This window comes from Mobula birostris, chromosome 25 (assembly GCF_030028105.1).
Source record: "Mobula birostris isolate sMobBir1 chromosome 25, sMobBir1.hap1, whole genome shotgun sequence".
Lineage (NCBI taxonomy): Eukaryota > Metazoa > Chordata > Chondrichthyes > Myliobatiformes > Myliobatidae > Mobula > Mobula birostris.
The window spans coordinates 54,035,641-54,053,014 of record NC_092394.1 but is presented as its reverse complement, the minus strand read 5'-3'; the positions used below and the strand labels follow the sequence as shown (position 1 = coordinate 54,053,014).

The following is a 17,374-nucleotide window of genomic DNA, read 5'->3' as shown; positions in this document are numbered from 1 at the left end:
TCTGATCCTCCATATTGCCAAGAGTCTTACCATTAATATTATATTCTGTCTTCAAATTTGACCTACCAAGATGAACCACTTGACACTTATCTGGGTTGAACTCCATCTGCCACTTCTCAGCCCAGTTCTGCATCCTATCAATGTCTCGCTGTAACCTCTGACAACCCTCCAGATTATCCACAACACCCCCAACCTTTGTGTCATCAGCAAACTTACTATCCCACCCATCTTCTTCTTCATCCAGGTCATTTATAAAAATCACAAGGAGGAGGGGTCCCAGTACACCACTGTTCATCGACTTCCATGTAGGATATGAACCTTCTGCAACCACCCTTTGCCTTCTGTGGACAAGATAGTTCTGGATCCACAAAGCAAGGTCTCCTTGGATCCCATGCATCCTTACTTTCTGAAGGAGCCTTGCACGGGGAACCTTATCAAATGCCTTACTGAAATCTTAATTTACACTACATCCACTGCTCTACCTTCATCAATGTGTTTAGCCGCATCCTCAAAGAATTCAATCAGGCTCGTAAGGCTTGACCTGCCCTTGACAAAACCATGCTGACTATCCCTAATCAGATTATGTGTCTCAAATTGCTCGTAAATCCTGTCTCTCAGGATCTTTTCCAACAACTTGCCCAGCACTGAATTTATGACGCAAAGATCATTGCAAAAGGCTCAGCAATCTCCTTCCTCGCTTCCCACGGTAGCCTGGAGTATATCTCATCCGGTCCTGGTGACTTATCTCACTTACTGCTTTTCAAAGGCTCCAGCGCATCCTCTTTCTTAATGTCTATATGCTCAAGAGTTTCAGTCTGCTGTAATTCATCTCCACAATAGCCAAGGTTTTTTTCCCTGGTGAAATGGTAGATGAATAAGGTAGATGATCTTGAAGCACAGTTAGAAATTGTCAGGTATCATTTGTGGGCATCACTGAGTTGTGGCTGAAAGGAGCTTAGCATCCCAGGATACACATTATTTTGAGGATAAAGGATAGATACATGCCAAAGCTGAAGAAATATTCTAAAGGGGGATGACACAACTTTGGCTGACAAGGGAAGTTAAAGATAGATAAAAGCAAAAGAGAGGGGTATATAATACTGCAAAATTTAGTGGAAAGTTAGAGGATTGGGAAGTTTTTAAAAACCTGCAGAAGTTGAAATATGAAGGTAAACTGTCCAATAACATAAGAGGATACCAAAAGTATTTTTCAGATGCATAAAGAGTAAAAGTGGGGTGATAGTGACTGAACCACAGGACAGGTAGTAATGAGAGACAAGGAAATGGTGGACAAACTTTGTAAGTATTTTGTGTCAGTCCTCTCTGTGGAAGATGCTAGCAGTAGACCACAAATTCAAGAGTGTCAGGGAACAGAAAGGAGTATAGTTGCTATTACTAAGGAGAAGGTGCCTGGGATGCCGAAAGTTCTGAAGGTACATACGCCACCTGGACCAGAAAGAGGTAGCTGAAGAGATTGTGGAGGCATTGGTAATGATCTTTCAAGAATTACTAGATTCTGAAATGGTTCTTGAGGTTATGCCACTCTTTTTTAAACTTTGAACTTTGAGAAGGGGGAGGCAAAAGAAAGGAAATTATAAGCTGGTTAACCTGACTTCAGTGGTTGGGAAAATGCAGGAGTCCATTATTAAGTACAGTATGTCATTTCGGGATAATTGGAGGCACATGATAAAATAGGCCTAATCCCCATGATTTCCTAAGGGGAGATCTTGCCTACTGGTGACAGTTGGTTGCGGGTGACTAGTGGTGTTCTGCAGAGGTCAGTGTTGGGACTGGTTCATTTCACATTATACAGTAAGTCAGTGACAAAATCAATGGCTTTTTGGCCAGGCTTGCAGACAATACGAAGATAGGTGGATGTGCAGGTAGCCCTCGTCTACAGAAGGACTTAGATAGATTAGGAAAGTGGGTGAAGGAAGTGGCAGTTAGTGTAGGGAAGTGCATGATATTGCACTTTGATAGAAGAAAGAAAGGCGTAGACTATTTTCTAAACGGGGAGAAAATTCAAACGTCAGAGGTTCCAAGGGACTTGGGAGTCCTTGTGCCAGATTCTCTGACGGTTAACTTGCAGGTTGAGTCTGTGGTAAGGACAGCAAATGCAATGTTAGATTCATTTTGAGTGAAATAGAATATAAAAGCAAGAATATAATGCTGATGCTTCATAAGGCATTGGTCAGGTCAGACTGCACTTGGAGAATTGTGAGCGGTTTTGAGCACCTTATCCGAGAAAAGGTGAGTTGGTATTGGGAAAGATCCAGTGGAGATTCAGGCGAATAATTCTGAGAATGAAAGGGTTAAAGTATGAGGATCATTTGGTGGCTCTGGGCCCATACTTGCTGGAGTTCAGAAGAATGGGGGGGGGGCGGTTCTCATTGAAATCTCTTGAATATTGAAAGGCCTAGATAGAGTCGATGTGGAAAGGAATGTTCCTATAAATTCAGGGGATATTTGCTTGGAGTTCTGCATAGGTACGTTCCAATGAGACAGGGAAAGGATGGTAGGGTACAGGAACTGTGGTGTACAAAGGCTGTTGTAAATCTAGTCAAGAAGAAAAGAAGAGCTTAGGAAAGGTTCAAAAAACAAAGTAATGATAGAGAGAGAGAGAAGATTATAAGGCTAGCAGGAAAGAGCTTAAGAAAGAAATTAGGAGAGCCAGAAGGGGCCATGAGAAGGCCTTGGCAGACAGGATTAAGGAAAACCCCAAAGCATTCTACATGTATGTGAGGAGCAAGAGGATAAAATGTGAGAGAATAGGACCAATCAAGTGTGACAGTGGAAAAGTGTGTATGGAGCCAGAGGAGATAGCAGAGGTACTTAATGCGTACTTTTCTTCAGTATTCACTACAGAAAAGGATCTTGGCGATTGTAGGGATGACTTACAGCGGACTGAAAAGCTTGAGCATGTAGATATTAAGGAGGAGGATGTGCTGGAGCTCTTGGAAAGCATCAAGTTGGATAAGTCACTGGGACCAGACGAGATGTACCCCAGGCTACTGTGGGAGGCGAGGGAGGAGATTGCTGAGCCTCTGGCAATGATCTTTGCATCATCAGTGGCGATGGGAGAGGTTCCGGAGGATTGGAGGGTTGTGGATGTTGTTCCATTATTTAAGAAAGGGAGTAGAGATAGCCCAGGAAATTATAGACCACTGAGTCCTACTTCAGTGGTTGGTAAGTTGATGGAGAAGATCCTGAGAGGTTGGATTTATGAACATTTGGAGAGGCACAATATGATTAGGAATAGTCAGCATGGCTTTGTGAAAGGTAGGTTGTGCCTTACGAGCCTGATTAAATTTTTTAAAGGATGTGATTAAACACATTGATGAAGGAAGAGCAGTAGATGTAGTGTATATGGATTTCAGCAGGGCATTTGACAAAGTACCTCATGCAAGGCTTATTGAGAAAGTAAGGAGGCATGGGATTGAAGGGTACATTGCTTTGTGGATCCAGAAATGGCTTGCCCACAGAAGACAAAGAGTGGTTGTAGACGGGTCATATTCTGCGTGGAGGTCAGTCACCAGTGGTGTGCCTCAGGAATCTGTTCTGGGACCCCTTCTCTTTGTGATTTTTATAAATGATCTGGATGAAGAAGTGGAGGGGTGGGTTAGTAAGTTTGCTGATGACACAAAGGTTGGGGGTGTTGTGGATAGTGTGGAGGGCTGTCAGAGGTTACAACGGGACATTGATAGGATGCAAAATTGGGCTGAGAAGTGGCAGATGGTAGGTTAAATATGATGACAGAATATAGTACTAATGGTAAGACTCTTGGCAGTGTGGAGGATCAGAGGGATCTTGGGGTCCAAGTCCATAGGACACTCAAAGCTGCTGCACAGGTTGACCCTGTGATGAAGAAAGCACACGGTCATCGGTGTTCATCAATCGTGGGATTGAGTTTAAGAGCGAAGAGGTGATATTGGAGCTATATAGGACCCTGGTCAGACCCCACTTGGAGTACTGTGCTCAGTTCTGGTCGCCTCACTACAGGAAGGATGTGGAAACCATAGAAAGGATGCAGAGGAGATTTACAAGGATGTTGCCTGGATTGGGGAGCATGCCTTATGAGAATAGGTTGAGTGAACTTGGCCTTTTTTCCTTGGAGCGACGGAGGATGAAAGGTGATCTGATGGAGGTGTGTAAGATGATGACAGGCATTGATCGTGTGGATAGTCAGAAGCTTTTTCCTAGGGCTGAAGTGGCTGGCACGAGAGGGCACAGTTTTAAGGTGCTTAGAAGTAGGTACAGAGGAGATGTCAGGGCTAAGTTTTTTACACAGAGAGTGGTGAGTGCGTGGAATGGGCTGCCGGCGACAGTGGTGGAGGCGGATACAATAGAGTCTTTTAAGAGACTCCTGGATAGGTACATGGAGCTCAGGAAAAATAGAGGTCTATAGGTAACTCTAGGTAATTTCTAAGGTAAGGACATGTTCGGCACAACTTTGTGGGCCGAAGGGCCTGTATTGTGCTGTAGGTTTTCTGTGTTTCTATAGTGAAGGAGTCTAGAAACACAGGGCACAGTCTCAGAATAGAGGGACCTCCCTTTAGAACAGAGATGAGGTGGAATTTATTTTATTTTATTGAGATACAGCACAGTGTGGGCCCTTCGGCCCTTCGAGCTGCTCCACCCAGCAACCCCCAATTCAACCCAACGGGACAAATTACAGTGACCTACCAACCTGTACTTTCTTTAGCCAGAGGTTAGTAATCAGTGGAATTCATTGCCACAGATGACTGTGGAGGCCAAGACATTGGGTATATATTCAAAACGGAGGTTAGCAGGAGCTTGGTTAGTCATGGCGTCAAAGGTTATGGGGAGAGGGCAGGACAAGGGGATCGAGATGGATAATAAATCAAGCTCAGTGGAATGGTGGAGCAGACTTGATGGGCCAAATGGCCTAATTCTGCTCCTATGTCTCATGGCCTTGTACAATACTGTACTATAAGTGTAGTTTCATCAATGTTTTGTACAATTGCAATATAACACCCCAACTTCTATACTGGGTGCCCTAACTAATAAAAGCCAGCATTCAAAAGCCACTTTGCCATCCTGTCTACCTGCGGTGTCACCTTCAGGGAACCATGCATTTGTACCCCTGGGTCCCTCTATGTTACTATTTTCAGTGAGCTATAGCCTTGTACCCCAGAGTCTCTCTGAACAGCGGCTCTGCCGTTGACTCAATATGTCGTATGTCAATACGACTTCCCAAAATGTATTCACAAAGAAAACACAAAAAAGCTTTAGACACGTTGTCCTTCATAAATCAAAATACTGAGTACAGGAGATGGGATGTTATGTTGAAGTTGTATAAGAAACTGGTGAGACCTATTTTGGAGTATTGTGTGCAGTTTTGGTCACCTATCTACAGGAAAGATGTAAATAAGGTGGATACAGTACAGAGAAATGTTACAAGGATGTTGCCTGGTCTGGAGTACCTGAATTATAAAGACAGAGTGAGTAGATTAGGACTTTACTTGGAACATAGAAGGTAGAGAGGATATTTGATAGAGGTATACAAAATTATGAGGGGTATAGCTAGGATAAATGCAAGCAGGCTTTTTCCATTGTTGGGTGGGACTACAACCAAAGGCCATCGGTTAAGGATGAAAGGTGAAAAGTTTAAGAGGAACATGAGCTGTAACTTGTTCACTCAGAGGGTCATGAGAGTGTGGGAAGGAGCTGCCAACACAGGTGGTGCATAAGAGCAGTTTGGATTGGTACGTGGATGGTAGGGGTATGGAGGGTTATGGTGGCTATAGTCGTCGATGGGAGTAGGCACTTTAAATGGTTCAGCATGGACTAGATGGGCTGAAAGACCTGTTTCTGTGCTGTAATTTTCTATGACTCTTCTAAAACAATAAGCCTTCTAGAAATACAGGAGAACCAAGTGTCTACTATCGAGGAGGAAATAAATGAAATACTAATTAAACACTAGCAGAAAAGTGAATGAGTTTGAAAGTTGACAGGTCCCAAGGAACTGATGATCAGTTCCCCATGGTTTTGTGACAGCTGGCAATGGAAGTGGTCGATCCTCTTCCAAAATTCTAGATTCTTGAATGGATGCTGCGGATTGATAGTTTGCACACTGGGACAAAGAACGAGTTCGGCCTACCCTCTTCAGAACATGGATAAATAAGTGGTGATGTGATGAAAACATCTGAAGGGCTAGATAAAGTTGTGTGAGATGCTAGAACTAAGTCTCAATTTTCACACAGAATAGGAGGGGAATATTCAGCCTATGGGGTCTGTGCCAGCTCTCAGAGTGATACCTTTGCCCCAGTTGTCTATGAAGGTTCTCAGTCATCCAGGTCATTGTATATCAAGCAGTAGTAAATCAAGGCAACTGGACTTCCTGTGTTGTCCAGCAACTCCTTTGAAGACAACAATGTGCACATTTTGGACAGGGAGGACAGGTGGTTGGAAAGAGGTGTTAAAGGAGCCATTTTTGTCAAACTGGAAAACCCATCCCTGAACAGATGGGGTATGATACAACAGCACTTATCAGCTACTTACAAAGCAGTCTTAACACCTCTACCCCGACGTCTCCACAACTGGTCACACTTCCATTCATGCAAAGATAAGACTAATGACCCTCTCATTACCTCTATAACTTTAACAACCCTCATGTGATTTGCTGTACCTTTAAACAACCCACTGAGTTTATAAGGCAGAAAACTACCCACCACGGATCAGAAATGAAGACGTCTCTGGGATGAGTGGCAAAACGTCTTCTAGACAACACAGCAAGTCCAGTTGCCTTGATTTACTACTGCTTGATACATTGCCCCAGTTATTTTCCTCTCTTACAAGCAGCCATCAGCTCACCCCCCTCCCCACTTCTCTTACCAGCCACTTCCACCAGGGGTAACTTGCTGTGTCCAATTAACCTTTAACTAGGTTAGGATCGAGTCTGGGTCTTGGAGATGTGAGGTGGGACTGCAACATTGCCAGCTGTGCTGCTCAAAATAACAACTGAAACAAGGAGAAATTTCTTTATTCAAAGGGTAGTGAATCTTTGGAATCCTTAGCCCTCTACTGGTGTCATAGCTCTTGCAATTTCAGATCATTCCTGAATTTCTGTCCTAGCTGAGTGCAGTTTGCAAGTTCTTCCTGTGACCATGAGGGTTTCCCCTGGGCATTCCGGTTTCCTTCCAAATCCAAAGGTTGTGCAGGTTAATTGGCTGCTCTGGTGTGTAGGTGAGTGGATGAAGTTTAGGAGGAGGGAATAAAATGAGATTGGTGTGGGGTGAGTGTAATCACCTACTGGTGATCAGTGGTCAGTATCGACTTGTGGGCTGATAAGTACACCCATGTACTTAATAATTTTTCTTTCTCTTAATAATATTTAATGTTTTCCAAGAGGCAGTAATTTATCTCTAAACAGTGACCCTTTGTCACACCAAACGAAACATCATGCCCCAAACGACCCAGTCAAAACTCCTCATGCAGTTGCGTGTTTTCATCAAGTCACCTCTGGCTCTTCTAAATTCTGTAAAGACAACCCAGCCTGCCAGACCTTTCACATTGGACATCTCACCCATTCCATTAAACCCGTTTCCCAGGTTAGAGGAGTATAAAACTAGAGGGCGCAGGTTTAAGGTGAGAGGAGAAAAATTTGAAAAGGATTTGAGGGGCCTTCACACAGAGGACAGTGGGTATATGGAACAAGCTGTCAGAGGCAGGTACAATTGCAACATTTAAAATTCATGTAAATGGGTACATCGATAGGAAAGGTTTATAGGGGCCTGGGCCAAAGGTGAGGAAAGTTGACAACATGGTCAGCATGGATGGGTTTGGCTGAAAGTCCTTTCTCCATGCTGTGTCACTGTATGATCCATTGACTCTAAACTGCTTCAAATGCATTAACGTCTGTCCTTAAGATCAATACTGTAACCCGTTCTCCAGATGCCCATCTAACTTCCCTACTTCCTAAGTAGTTCTCCTGACAATATTCTGTTACACGAGATGCTACAATGGAGCAACAGACAAAATTCTGGTTCAGGCAGCATCTGTGGAGCAAAGTAAACTGTCAACATTTCGGGCGTTGGCTGTTCATCAGAACCAAAGTGTGGACTGTGCATTCTTCACTTCTGCTAGTCTTTATTTATTTATGTAGCAATAGAGCGCAGAGTGGACCCTTCCAGCATTTTGAGCCAGGCCACCCCAACACCCCCAGTTTAACCCTAACCTGATCACAGGACAATTTCAGGCCACCCCAACACCCCCAGTTTAACCCTAACCTGATCACAGGACAATTTCCAATGACCATATTCTGCATAGAGGTCGGTGACCAGTGGTGTGCCTCAGGGATCTGTTCTGGGACCCTTACTCTTTGTGATTTTTATAAATGACCTGGATGAGGAAGTGGAGGGATGGGTTAGTAAATTTGCTGATGACACAACAGTTGAGGTGTTGTGGATAGTGTGAAGGACTGTCAGAGGTTACAGCAGGACATCGATGAATGAGAAGTGGCAGATGGAGTTCAACCCAGATAAGTGTGAGGTGGTTCATTTTGGTAGGTCAAATATGATGGCAGAATATAATATTAATGGTAAGACTCTTGGCAGTGTGGAGGATCAGAGGGATCTTGGGGTCCGAGTCCATAGGACACTCAAAGCTGCTGCGCAGGTTGACTCTGTGGTTAAGAAGGCATATGGTGCATTGGCCTTCATCAACCGTGGATTGAGTTTAAGAGCCGAGAGGTAATGTTACAGCTGTATAGGACCCTGGTCAGACCCCACTTGGAGTACTGTGCTCAGTTCTGATCACCTCACTACAGGAAGGATGTGGAAACTATTGAAAGGGTGCAGAGGAAATTTACTAGGACATTATCTGGATTGAGTGAACCCGAGCTTTTCTTCTTGGAGCGGCAGAGGATGAGAGGTGACCTGATAGAGGCTTGGAATTGGGTACAGAGGAGATGTCAGGGGCAAGTTTTTTACGCAGAGAATGGTGAGTGTGTTGAATAGGCTGCCGGCGACGGTGGTGGAGGCAAATACAATAGGGTGTTTTAAGAGACTGCTGGATAGGTACATGGAGCTTAGAAAAATATGGCTATGTGTAACCCTGGGTAATTTCTAAGGTAAGGACATGTTTGGCACAGCTTCATGGGTCGAAGGGCCTGTATTGTGCTGTAGGTTTTCTGTGTTTTTTCTATGTGACACATTTGGCCAGCATTGCAGTGGATATTCTCTCTGTTCTCTCCAATCCCCCTCTCTGCACTTCTGTTTGTGTCCCACTTTTCCATTTCTGATCTAAAACACTGTTCCTCCCTTCAATGATGTGTCCTGCTAGCAGTTTCTGATCATGTAATGAATTCATTATTCCTTTTCAGCTAAGGGTTATGAATACGTACTGGAGCCTTCCCCTGTGCCATTGCCTCTAGAGAAGCCTCAGGAGACACGAGTGCTGCAGGTGTCGTGTGGGAGAGCACACTCACTGGTGATGACCGACAGTGAGGGAGGTCTGCACTGTTTCTATTTAAACACACTTACCCCTCTTCTCTTTGTATGATCCAAGTAACTTCCTTTGTATTCCAGTAGTTCTTCCTTTAAAACTCCAACATTTGTTTACAGTTTAAGTACACCCAGTTGGTTAATCGAATAAGTGTAATCATCAATGAAATACTTGAAGTAGGCAAAATTGCTCTGTCGTGTTAGGAAAGAAGTGCCTCTTTCGGTTGCGCCTTTTGCCATTTCATAAGACTGTAAAGTATAGGAGCAGAATTAGGCCATTTGGCCCATCGAGTCTGCTGTGCCATTTCATCATGGCTGATCCAATTTTCCTCTCAGCCCCAATCCCCTGCCTTCCCCCTGTATCCCTTCATGCCCTGACCAATCAAGAATCTATCAACCTATGCTTTAACTATACATTTAAAAACTTGGCCTTCACAGCTGCCTGTGGCAGCGAATTCCACTGATTCTCCATTCTCTGGCTAAAGAAATTCCTCCTCATCTCTGTTCTGAAAGGACGCCCCTCTATTCTGAGGCTGTGTCCCCTGGTCTTAGACACTCCCGCCATTGGAAATATCCTCTTCACATCCACTCTGTCAAGCCTTAGACACTCCCGCCATTGGAAACATCCTCTTCACATCCACTCTATCAAGGCCTCTCACCATTCAATAAATTTCAATTAGGTCACCCCTCATTCTTCTGAATTTCAGTGAGTACAGGCCCAGAGCCGTTAAACAATAAGCCGCTCAAGCCTGGAATCATTTTCATGAACCTCACAAAATATCATGAATTTCAGTCGATCCCTGAGAATTTGGACAGGTTCTGACCTGGTTACTCACACTGCCAATGGTCACTGTCTGCTGGCCAGCGGTGATCCCCCATCTCTGATGCAGACAGCTGACAATCAGCTCAGGAGAATTACCACCCAGGCTTTGTGAAATCCTCTGTAAAGGGGGTTCCGAGGTCTGCTGCAGAACTAGGTGAGGTGGGCGGTGAGTGGAAGGAGTGTGGTCAGGATATCTTTTTGGTTGAAATGTGAATGGATTTAATTTTGACAGCGTTTCACAGACTGGCACAATTATTTATGGAAGGTGGTGAGTGGATGGTGTAATTAATTAGTGGTCTTACCGCAGCACTACATTCTTCACATTGTTATACCTGTCGCACCTTGGGGTGCCTCTGCTGAAGCTTGTAGAGCCGTAACAACATGAAACACTTTTTTTTGTAGTATTCAGTATGGGAAACAATGCGTATGGACAGTGTGGGAGGACCATTGTTGACAGCGAGATTTATAGGTAAGCTACCTTGAACTCTGAATCTGAATCAGTTCAGTAATATCTTCCTAAACTCAGTCTAGCTGTGGAGAACCACAGGTACTTACGACACAGAAGACCTTTTGGCCCATGATGATTGTCAGGTCAAGAAATTCAGCTATTTGGGTTACTCCCCAGATCTCGATCCATGTTGCATTCAGCTCTTCATGTGTCCATCTAGGGGTCATTTAAAGTTTTGTAGGTATTCCTTCCTCTTCCTACTCCACCCCACTGCTCTTTCAGTGAAAATCCAGGTCCTCCACTCATTCACAGTTCCCCTGTCATTAACTGCTATGGTTTCCGCTCATGACCTCTCATGATTTTGTTTGTTTAAATCCCTTCCTGATCTGCTTTGCCTCGGTAGTAAGTACCCCATCTCCTATCCCTGTAGCTGTTCTTCAGCCCTGATACTATCCTTGTAAGTCAGAACAGAAAATGTTGGAAACACTCAGCAGGTCAGGCAGTATCTGTGGTCCTGTAAACATGCTGTTTGTCCTGCTGAATGCTTTCATCATTTTCTGTTTTTATTTCAGATTTCCAACATCTGCAGTTTTCTTTATTTTCACCAATGTCGGATATCTCTTTGGCGATTTCTACAATCCAGTCATAACCTTCCTATGGCAAGGTGATCAGAATTCATGAAACCTGGCCTGTTTGATATGGTTTCCATGTCTTTACTCTGGTTCAGCCAATAAATAAAAGTACTCTATGTGCCTTCTTTTCTGGCTTACCTATCTGTCCTAATAACTCGGGGGTGCCTGTCTTCCTCTCCACTTTTTGGTATCATGTCTTGTGTTGTATGTTCCTTTTCCTTGTTCTTTCTACTCTTTGTGCATTAGCACATTTTTCTGGACTAAATTTCATTTGTAATGTTGTACCAACTAACCAGACCATTAATATCATCCTCTTGCCATGACCTTGGATTCTCACTATCAGTTACTGGTTTTGGTATCAAAGGCAAGCATCTTAATCATGGGTGCTGCATTAAAGTTCACGTACACCAGAGAAGGCAAAGGATTCCATACAAGCCTCCATTCACTGAAGCTCTCGTTGACCATAATTCTTGGCTTTCTCACATGAACCAGTTTTATAATCCAATTTATCACATTCTTTTGGATCATGCAGGATTTTGCTTTCTTGATCAGTATTTGCTCACAGGACTTTGTCAAATACCTTACTAAAATCCATGTAGATTACATCAAGTGTGTTTTCCTCTTCAGCTCTCCTCAGCAGACTCAATAAATGTTGGCTCAGTATAACAGACTTGGTAACAAATCCATGCTGATTGTCCTTGATTTACCCTTTGCTCTCCCTTGGAAGTTTTTCCAATAATCCCTCCATCATTGCTGTGTGGCTAACTTTCCAACAGTTACTTGGTCTATCCCAATTCCCCAGTTTTAAATGTTAGCAGCCTTTCAGACACAATGCCTGTTGTCAAAGAGCTCTGAAGAGACGATAATCAAAACCTACAACAGACACCCAGCTATTCTCCCTGCATCCAAACTGAGGCGTCTTGTTAGAAATTTTGTGCACTTCCATCATGTTAAGTTGGCTAGACTTGTATTCACAAATTACGAGTGGGGAATGATCTTCCCTTATTCTTCGAACTAGTTAGTACAGGCCCAGTCAACTTACCTACTTCTGGGACCCCTCTGTTATCATCTTGCTCTCGTTTATGTACGAGAGGGTCCTTCCCTCCCTGGAGAATCTGCTTCCTGAGCCTAAACTGTACTTTGTAGAATATTTAGTTTTAACTAAATATTTAATGATCCAAGTACAAAGAGGCTTTGAACGGTGTAGGGTTGCTGCAGTGCCTGCAGTTCTGGGGTTAACGGCAGCGGGCTGTTGTAACGTGAACTACAATCTTGATGGACCAAGTAACTATAGGGTAGTCTGCCTCACAGCAATGGTGGAGTAATGTATACAACAATATTTGCTGATCTCACACACTGGCTGTGGTTAATTTTAATATCTTATTGTATTTGTTTCCAGTGGCAGCCAGATTATTCACCGCATTGAAGGTGTGGATAGTAGAATTGTTGAGGTAATATTTAAAATCCTTGTTCCTTTTTAAAGTGATGAAAGTGCGTGGGATTCTTGAGTAGTACAAGAAAAGTATCTTGAAACATTAAAGATTTGCCGTAGTTTGTTGTTAACTGTTCGAAATGTTTCTTAATTTATTGTGATTGTAGTGCTGCTTCTGTCATGTTCTGCCTTGGTGATGGCTCCTGTGATCTGTGTACCACTCAACAGGAATTATAAACCAGTTCCGCTGAGAATTTTATCTTGGCAAAATGGAGTACAGAGCTAACAAATCCAACACTTGTCTGAATATTTTAGAAGGAAACTAAACTCAAATATTTGATTTATTAAAAAGGTTTTTTTTCATTGTAGTGTTCTCAGCTTTAAGCATGAGCAAGTTTTCTCTAAGCATGTACAGACCAGTTTGAAGAGCCTGCACACTTTGACAATTTATCCATGCATGACCCAACTTGTGTCCCGCTCCCTCAGATGCACCGGGACATTGCCTGACCCAGCTCAACACCTACCCTCTGAGATACTGCAGTTCATTAACCTCTACCTGTCCGTGTGTCCAACTTCGTCAAATGCTAATGTGCTAAGGAACAGGATCTGTGTACATTTGGAAAGGCAGGGGCTGAACAAGCTTAACTGGCATAGCTTTGTGTGGGGCAGATCCTTTCTCAATAACTTGACTGAGATTTTTTTTGTGGAGGTAACCGATAAGATTGATGAATACAGGGCAGTAGACATTGTCTGTATGAAATTTAGTAAGGCACTTGACAAGGTCCCACATTATACTAGGTAATCCAGAATGTTGGGATACATCCAAGATCACTTTGTCATTGGATCCAAAATGGGGTTAGTGATAGGAAGCAGGGGATAGTGATGCATGGATTATTTTCTGATTGAAAATAATGACCTGTAATGTTTCACAGGGATTGGTGCTGGGATTTTTGTGATTTATGTTAACAACTTGATATGAACGCAGCAGGAATGAGTAGTAATTTTGTAGATGTCACTAAAAACGGTATTGTGGCTGATAAGAAAAGTCGTCTAAGGCTACAGCAGAGTACGAATCAGACAAAACATTGGATGGAGCATTGACAGGTGGAATTTAATCCCAACAAGTGCAAGGTGATGAATTCTATCATCAGATAGGGGAAAGGCATATACAATAACTGATAGGCCAATCAGGAATATTGACAAATAGAGAAACCTTGTGGGAGGGGGAGGGAAAGTCTATAAAGTGGCAATGCAAGTGCATAGAATGGTGAAGAAGGCATACGGCATGCCTGCCTTTATAGGTGGGGGCACAGTTTTGCAGCTTTACAGAACACTGGGCCACAGCTGGGGTATTGTGTGCGCGATATGATTACACTGGAGAGTGCACAGAGGAATTTCACCGGGCTGTTGTCTAAATTAGAGGCCTTTAGTTCCAAGGATATATTGAATACGATGGGTTTGTATAACCTGTGAGGAGATCTGAGGGGTGGCCTGATATAAATATGTCAGATTATGAGATGCATTGACAGGGTAGGCATTTATAATCTTTTTCCCATGGTAGGGGTATCAAAAACAAGAGGTAATAGGTTTAAAGTGAAGAGCAGGAGTTTTAAAGGGGATCATTTGTTACCCGGAGAGAGGTTGATATTTGGGACATGCAGGCAGAGGAGGTGGTGAAGTCAGATACAATCACTGTCTGGGAGACTTGGGCAAAGCACAGAAGGACACAAACCTGATGCTTCTGTTCTGTACAACTCCATGACCTTGTTAAGACTTTGCTCTAAAGTTCTGGCTTTAGGGAATGAAGGTTTCTGGGCAGAGAATATCATTTCCCTGTTTGTTGCAGTTGGCACTGAGATCTGCTTTCACCACATCAGTGAGCGGAGCAGAGGAGTGAAGGCTGTCGGGTTCTCTCCTCATCCTCCTGGCTGTGTGGCTCAGTCACAGGCTACAATGTCCAGAGTCGATAACAGAACAAAACTAAAATTGTGACACAGGTTTGCGGGATAAAAATGTGAAGGTGTTCAGCTCATCTGATAGGATTAATGGGAAGCCATGATTCTATGAGCCAAGTGGTGTTACCTTGGGTGTAGTGCTGTTCGACGAACTTTGTCTTTGTAATTCATCAGTGGACTGTCTGATTTACAGGTTGCTTGTGGGCAGGATCACAGTCTCTTCAGAACAAACAAAGGCGAGGTCTATTCCTGTGGATGGGGAGTTGACGGACAAACAGGTGGGGGTTCTGCGTGGCCCAGAGTTTGACCTGGTGTGGTCAGGATTCAGTTTAACAGCTTGCAATATCTCCATAAGGCAGCGTCCATTATTAAGGACCCTTATCACTCACAACATGCCTTCTTCTCGTCATTACTGTCAGGAAAGAGGTATAGGAACCTGAAAGCACACACTCAGAGATTCAAGAACAGCTTCTTTCCCTCTGCCATCTGATTTCTGAATGGACATTGAACTCATGAACACCACCTCACTTTTTATTATTTCTGTTTTTGCACTATTTTAATTTAACTATTTAATATGCATATATACTTTTGATTAATTTTTAAAATATATTATCATGTATTGCATTGAACTGCTGCTAGGTTAACAAACTTCACGACTTATGCCAGTGATATTAAACCTGATTCAGATCCTGATACGTCCTTACAACAGGAAACTATTTACTAGTGGAGTCAATACCAGGTCATCAAAGCAATTCTAATACCCCACTAAATTTATCTACAAACCCTTAACCCCACATTCCCAACAACTGCGCGTTTGATTCTACCAACTGGCAGTTTACAGCAGCCTGTTAACCTCTGACCCAGTGTCTTTGGGATGTGGGAGGAAACACATCCTGTTAACCTCTGACCCAGTGTCTTTGGGATGTGCGAGGAAACCAGAGCAACTGGAAGGTGGGGGGAGGGAGGAGTCCCTGCTGTTACAGGGGAACATGCAAACTCCACATTGATAGCACTGAAGGGCAAGATTGAAGTGGTATGCCAGAGGGAGGGAACGTCGACTCAGACCACGAGAGGCCCGCGTCGGGCATTTTCATGCCTTACAAGGCACAGATTGGAAGTCTTGTGGGGCACCACTCCCTGCACAGACACTAGAGCAATCTGTGGTTAAGTGCCTTGCTCAAGGGCACAAACATGCTGCCACAGCTGAGGCTCGAACTAGTGACCTTGAGGTAACTAGACAAACTCCTTAACCACTTGGCCACGTGCCCAACACAAATGCCAGAGCTCTGCATCAAAGCTCCAAAGATTCAAGTGTAATTGTTAATTATTTACTGAAATCTTTGAACTTAGCAAGAAAAATTGAACACCTTTTTAAAATCTATCTGGATCCTCGTTCTTTTATAAATTGTAGCATAGTAGGTTGAAAAAAACAGTAAGTTATGTAAAAGCACCATCCTGTGCACACTCCAATATGTCTTCCTCCATGGTATTATTGTTGATAAGGTTTGATAAGTCAGCTTATAGATTAAAGTCACTCATGGTAACTGTCCTACCCTGACTATATGCACCTGTAAGTTCCTGCTGGGTGCCATCCCCTGTATTACCAGGAGTATTTGGAGCCCCACAGACAACTCCCACCAGTGTTTACCATGACCTGGTGATTGTTGGCTCCACCCACACTGATACCACATCTTCATTTTCAGACCTAAGTGAAGTTCTGTCCTTCCTCTCAACCCCCCTCTGTCCAACAGTCCCACAGACAGTATTCTTGTCAAAAGATTCCATTGACTTAGTTTATTAGAATTTACTCTTTAGTTGTGGACTAGTTCAGTATTCCCTGATCTCTCTTTACTCAGGTCTCGGTCACAATGGTGCAGTGTCCAAACCAACCAGGCTGACCGGAGATATTGCTGGAGTGAATATTGTGAATATCGCAACGTATGGAGACTTCTGTTTGGCTGTATCGGCAGAAGGAGACCTGTTTGGCTGGGGTAACTCTGAGTATCTGCAACTTTCTACTGTTACTGAGTCCACACAGGTAAGCATGGTTCATAGAACACAGAACTGTAGAGCAAACAACAGACCTTTGACCCACCATGTCCATACTTGCCATGACTAATCCCGTCTGCCTGTGTGTGGTCATATCCTTTAGTTCCCTGGCAGCTCATGTGTCTGTCCAAGTGCTCCTCATCTCTGCTTCCAGTACCTCCCCTGGCAGCACATTCCAGGCACTCTGTTAAAATAACGAGTTATCCCACATCTTTACCTCCTCATCTTAAAACTATGCCCACTTAAGTTGTGATATTTTCAGCCTGTTTATCTGTGCCTCTCATAATTTCGTATACCTCTATCAGGTCCACCATAAACCACTTGTGCTCCAGAGAAAATAATCCAAATTTATCATAGCTTCATTATAGCTGCTACTCTCTAATGCAGGCAACATACGGTGAACCTCTTCTGCATGCTTTCAAGAGCCCCCACATCCATCCCGTAATGGGATGGCGAGATCCGCACACAATAATGCAAATGTATTATATGCAGCAGCAACATAACTTCCTAACTTTTATACTCAGTGCCCCAGCCAATGCTGAGCACATTCTTTCCCACCTATCTACCTGTG

At 43.5% G+C, this 17,374-nt stretch overlaps 1 protein-coding gene across 3 annotated transcripts in view; it reads left to right on the top strand.

Annotated features, from left to right (window-relative positions):
• rcc1l (RCC1 like) overlaps positions 1–17,374 on the top strand; it is a 40,748-nt gene that overhangs the window by 7,596 nt on the left and 15,778 nt on the right. For all 3 annotated transcript variants that reach the window (XM_072243187.1, XM_072243185.1, XM_072243186.1), the window contains exons 3-7: positions 9,344–9,472; positions 10,690–10,756; positions 12,767–12,818; positions 14,948–15,032; positions 16,611–16,792. In XM_072243187.1, coding sequence (XP_072099288.1) covers positions 9,344–9,472; positions 10,690–10,756; positions 12,767–12,818; positions 14,948–15,032; positions 16,611–16,792 — 515 coding nt within the window. The remainder of the gene's footprint in view (positions 1–9,343; positions 9,473–10,689; positions 10,757–12,766; positions 12,819–14,947; positions 15,033–16,610; positions 16,793–17,374) is intronic.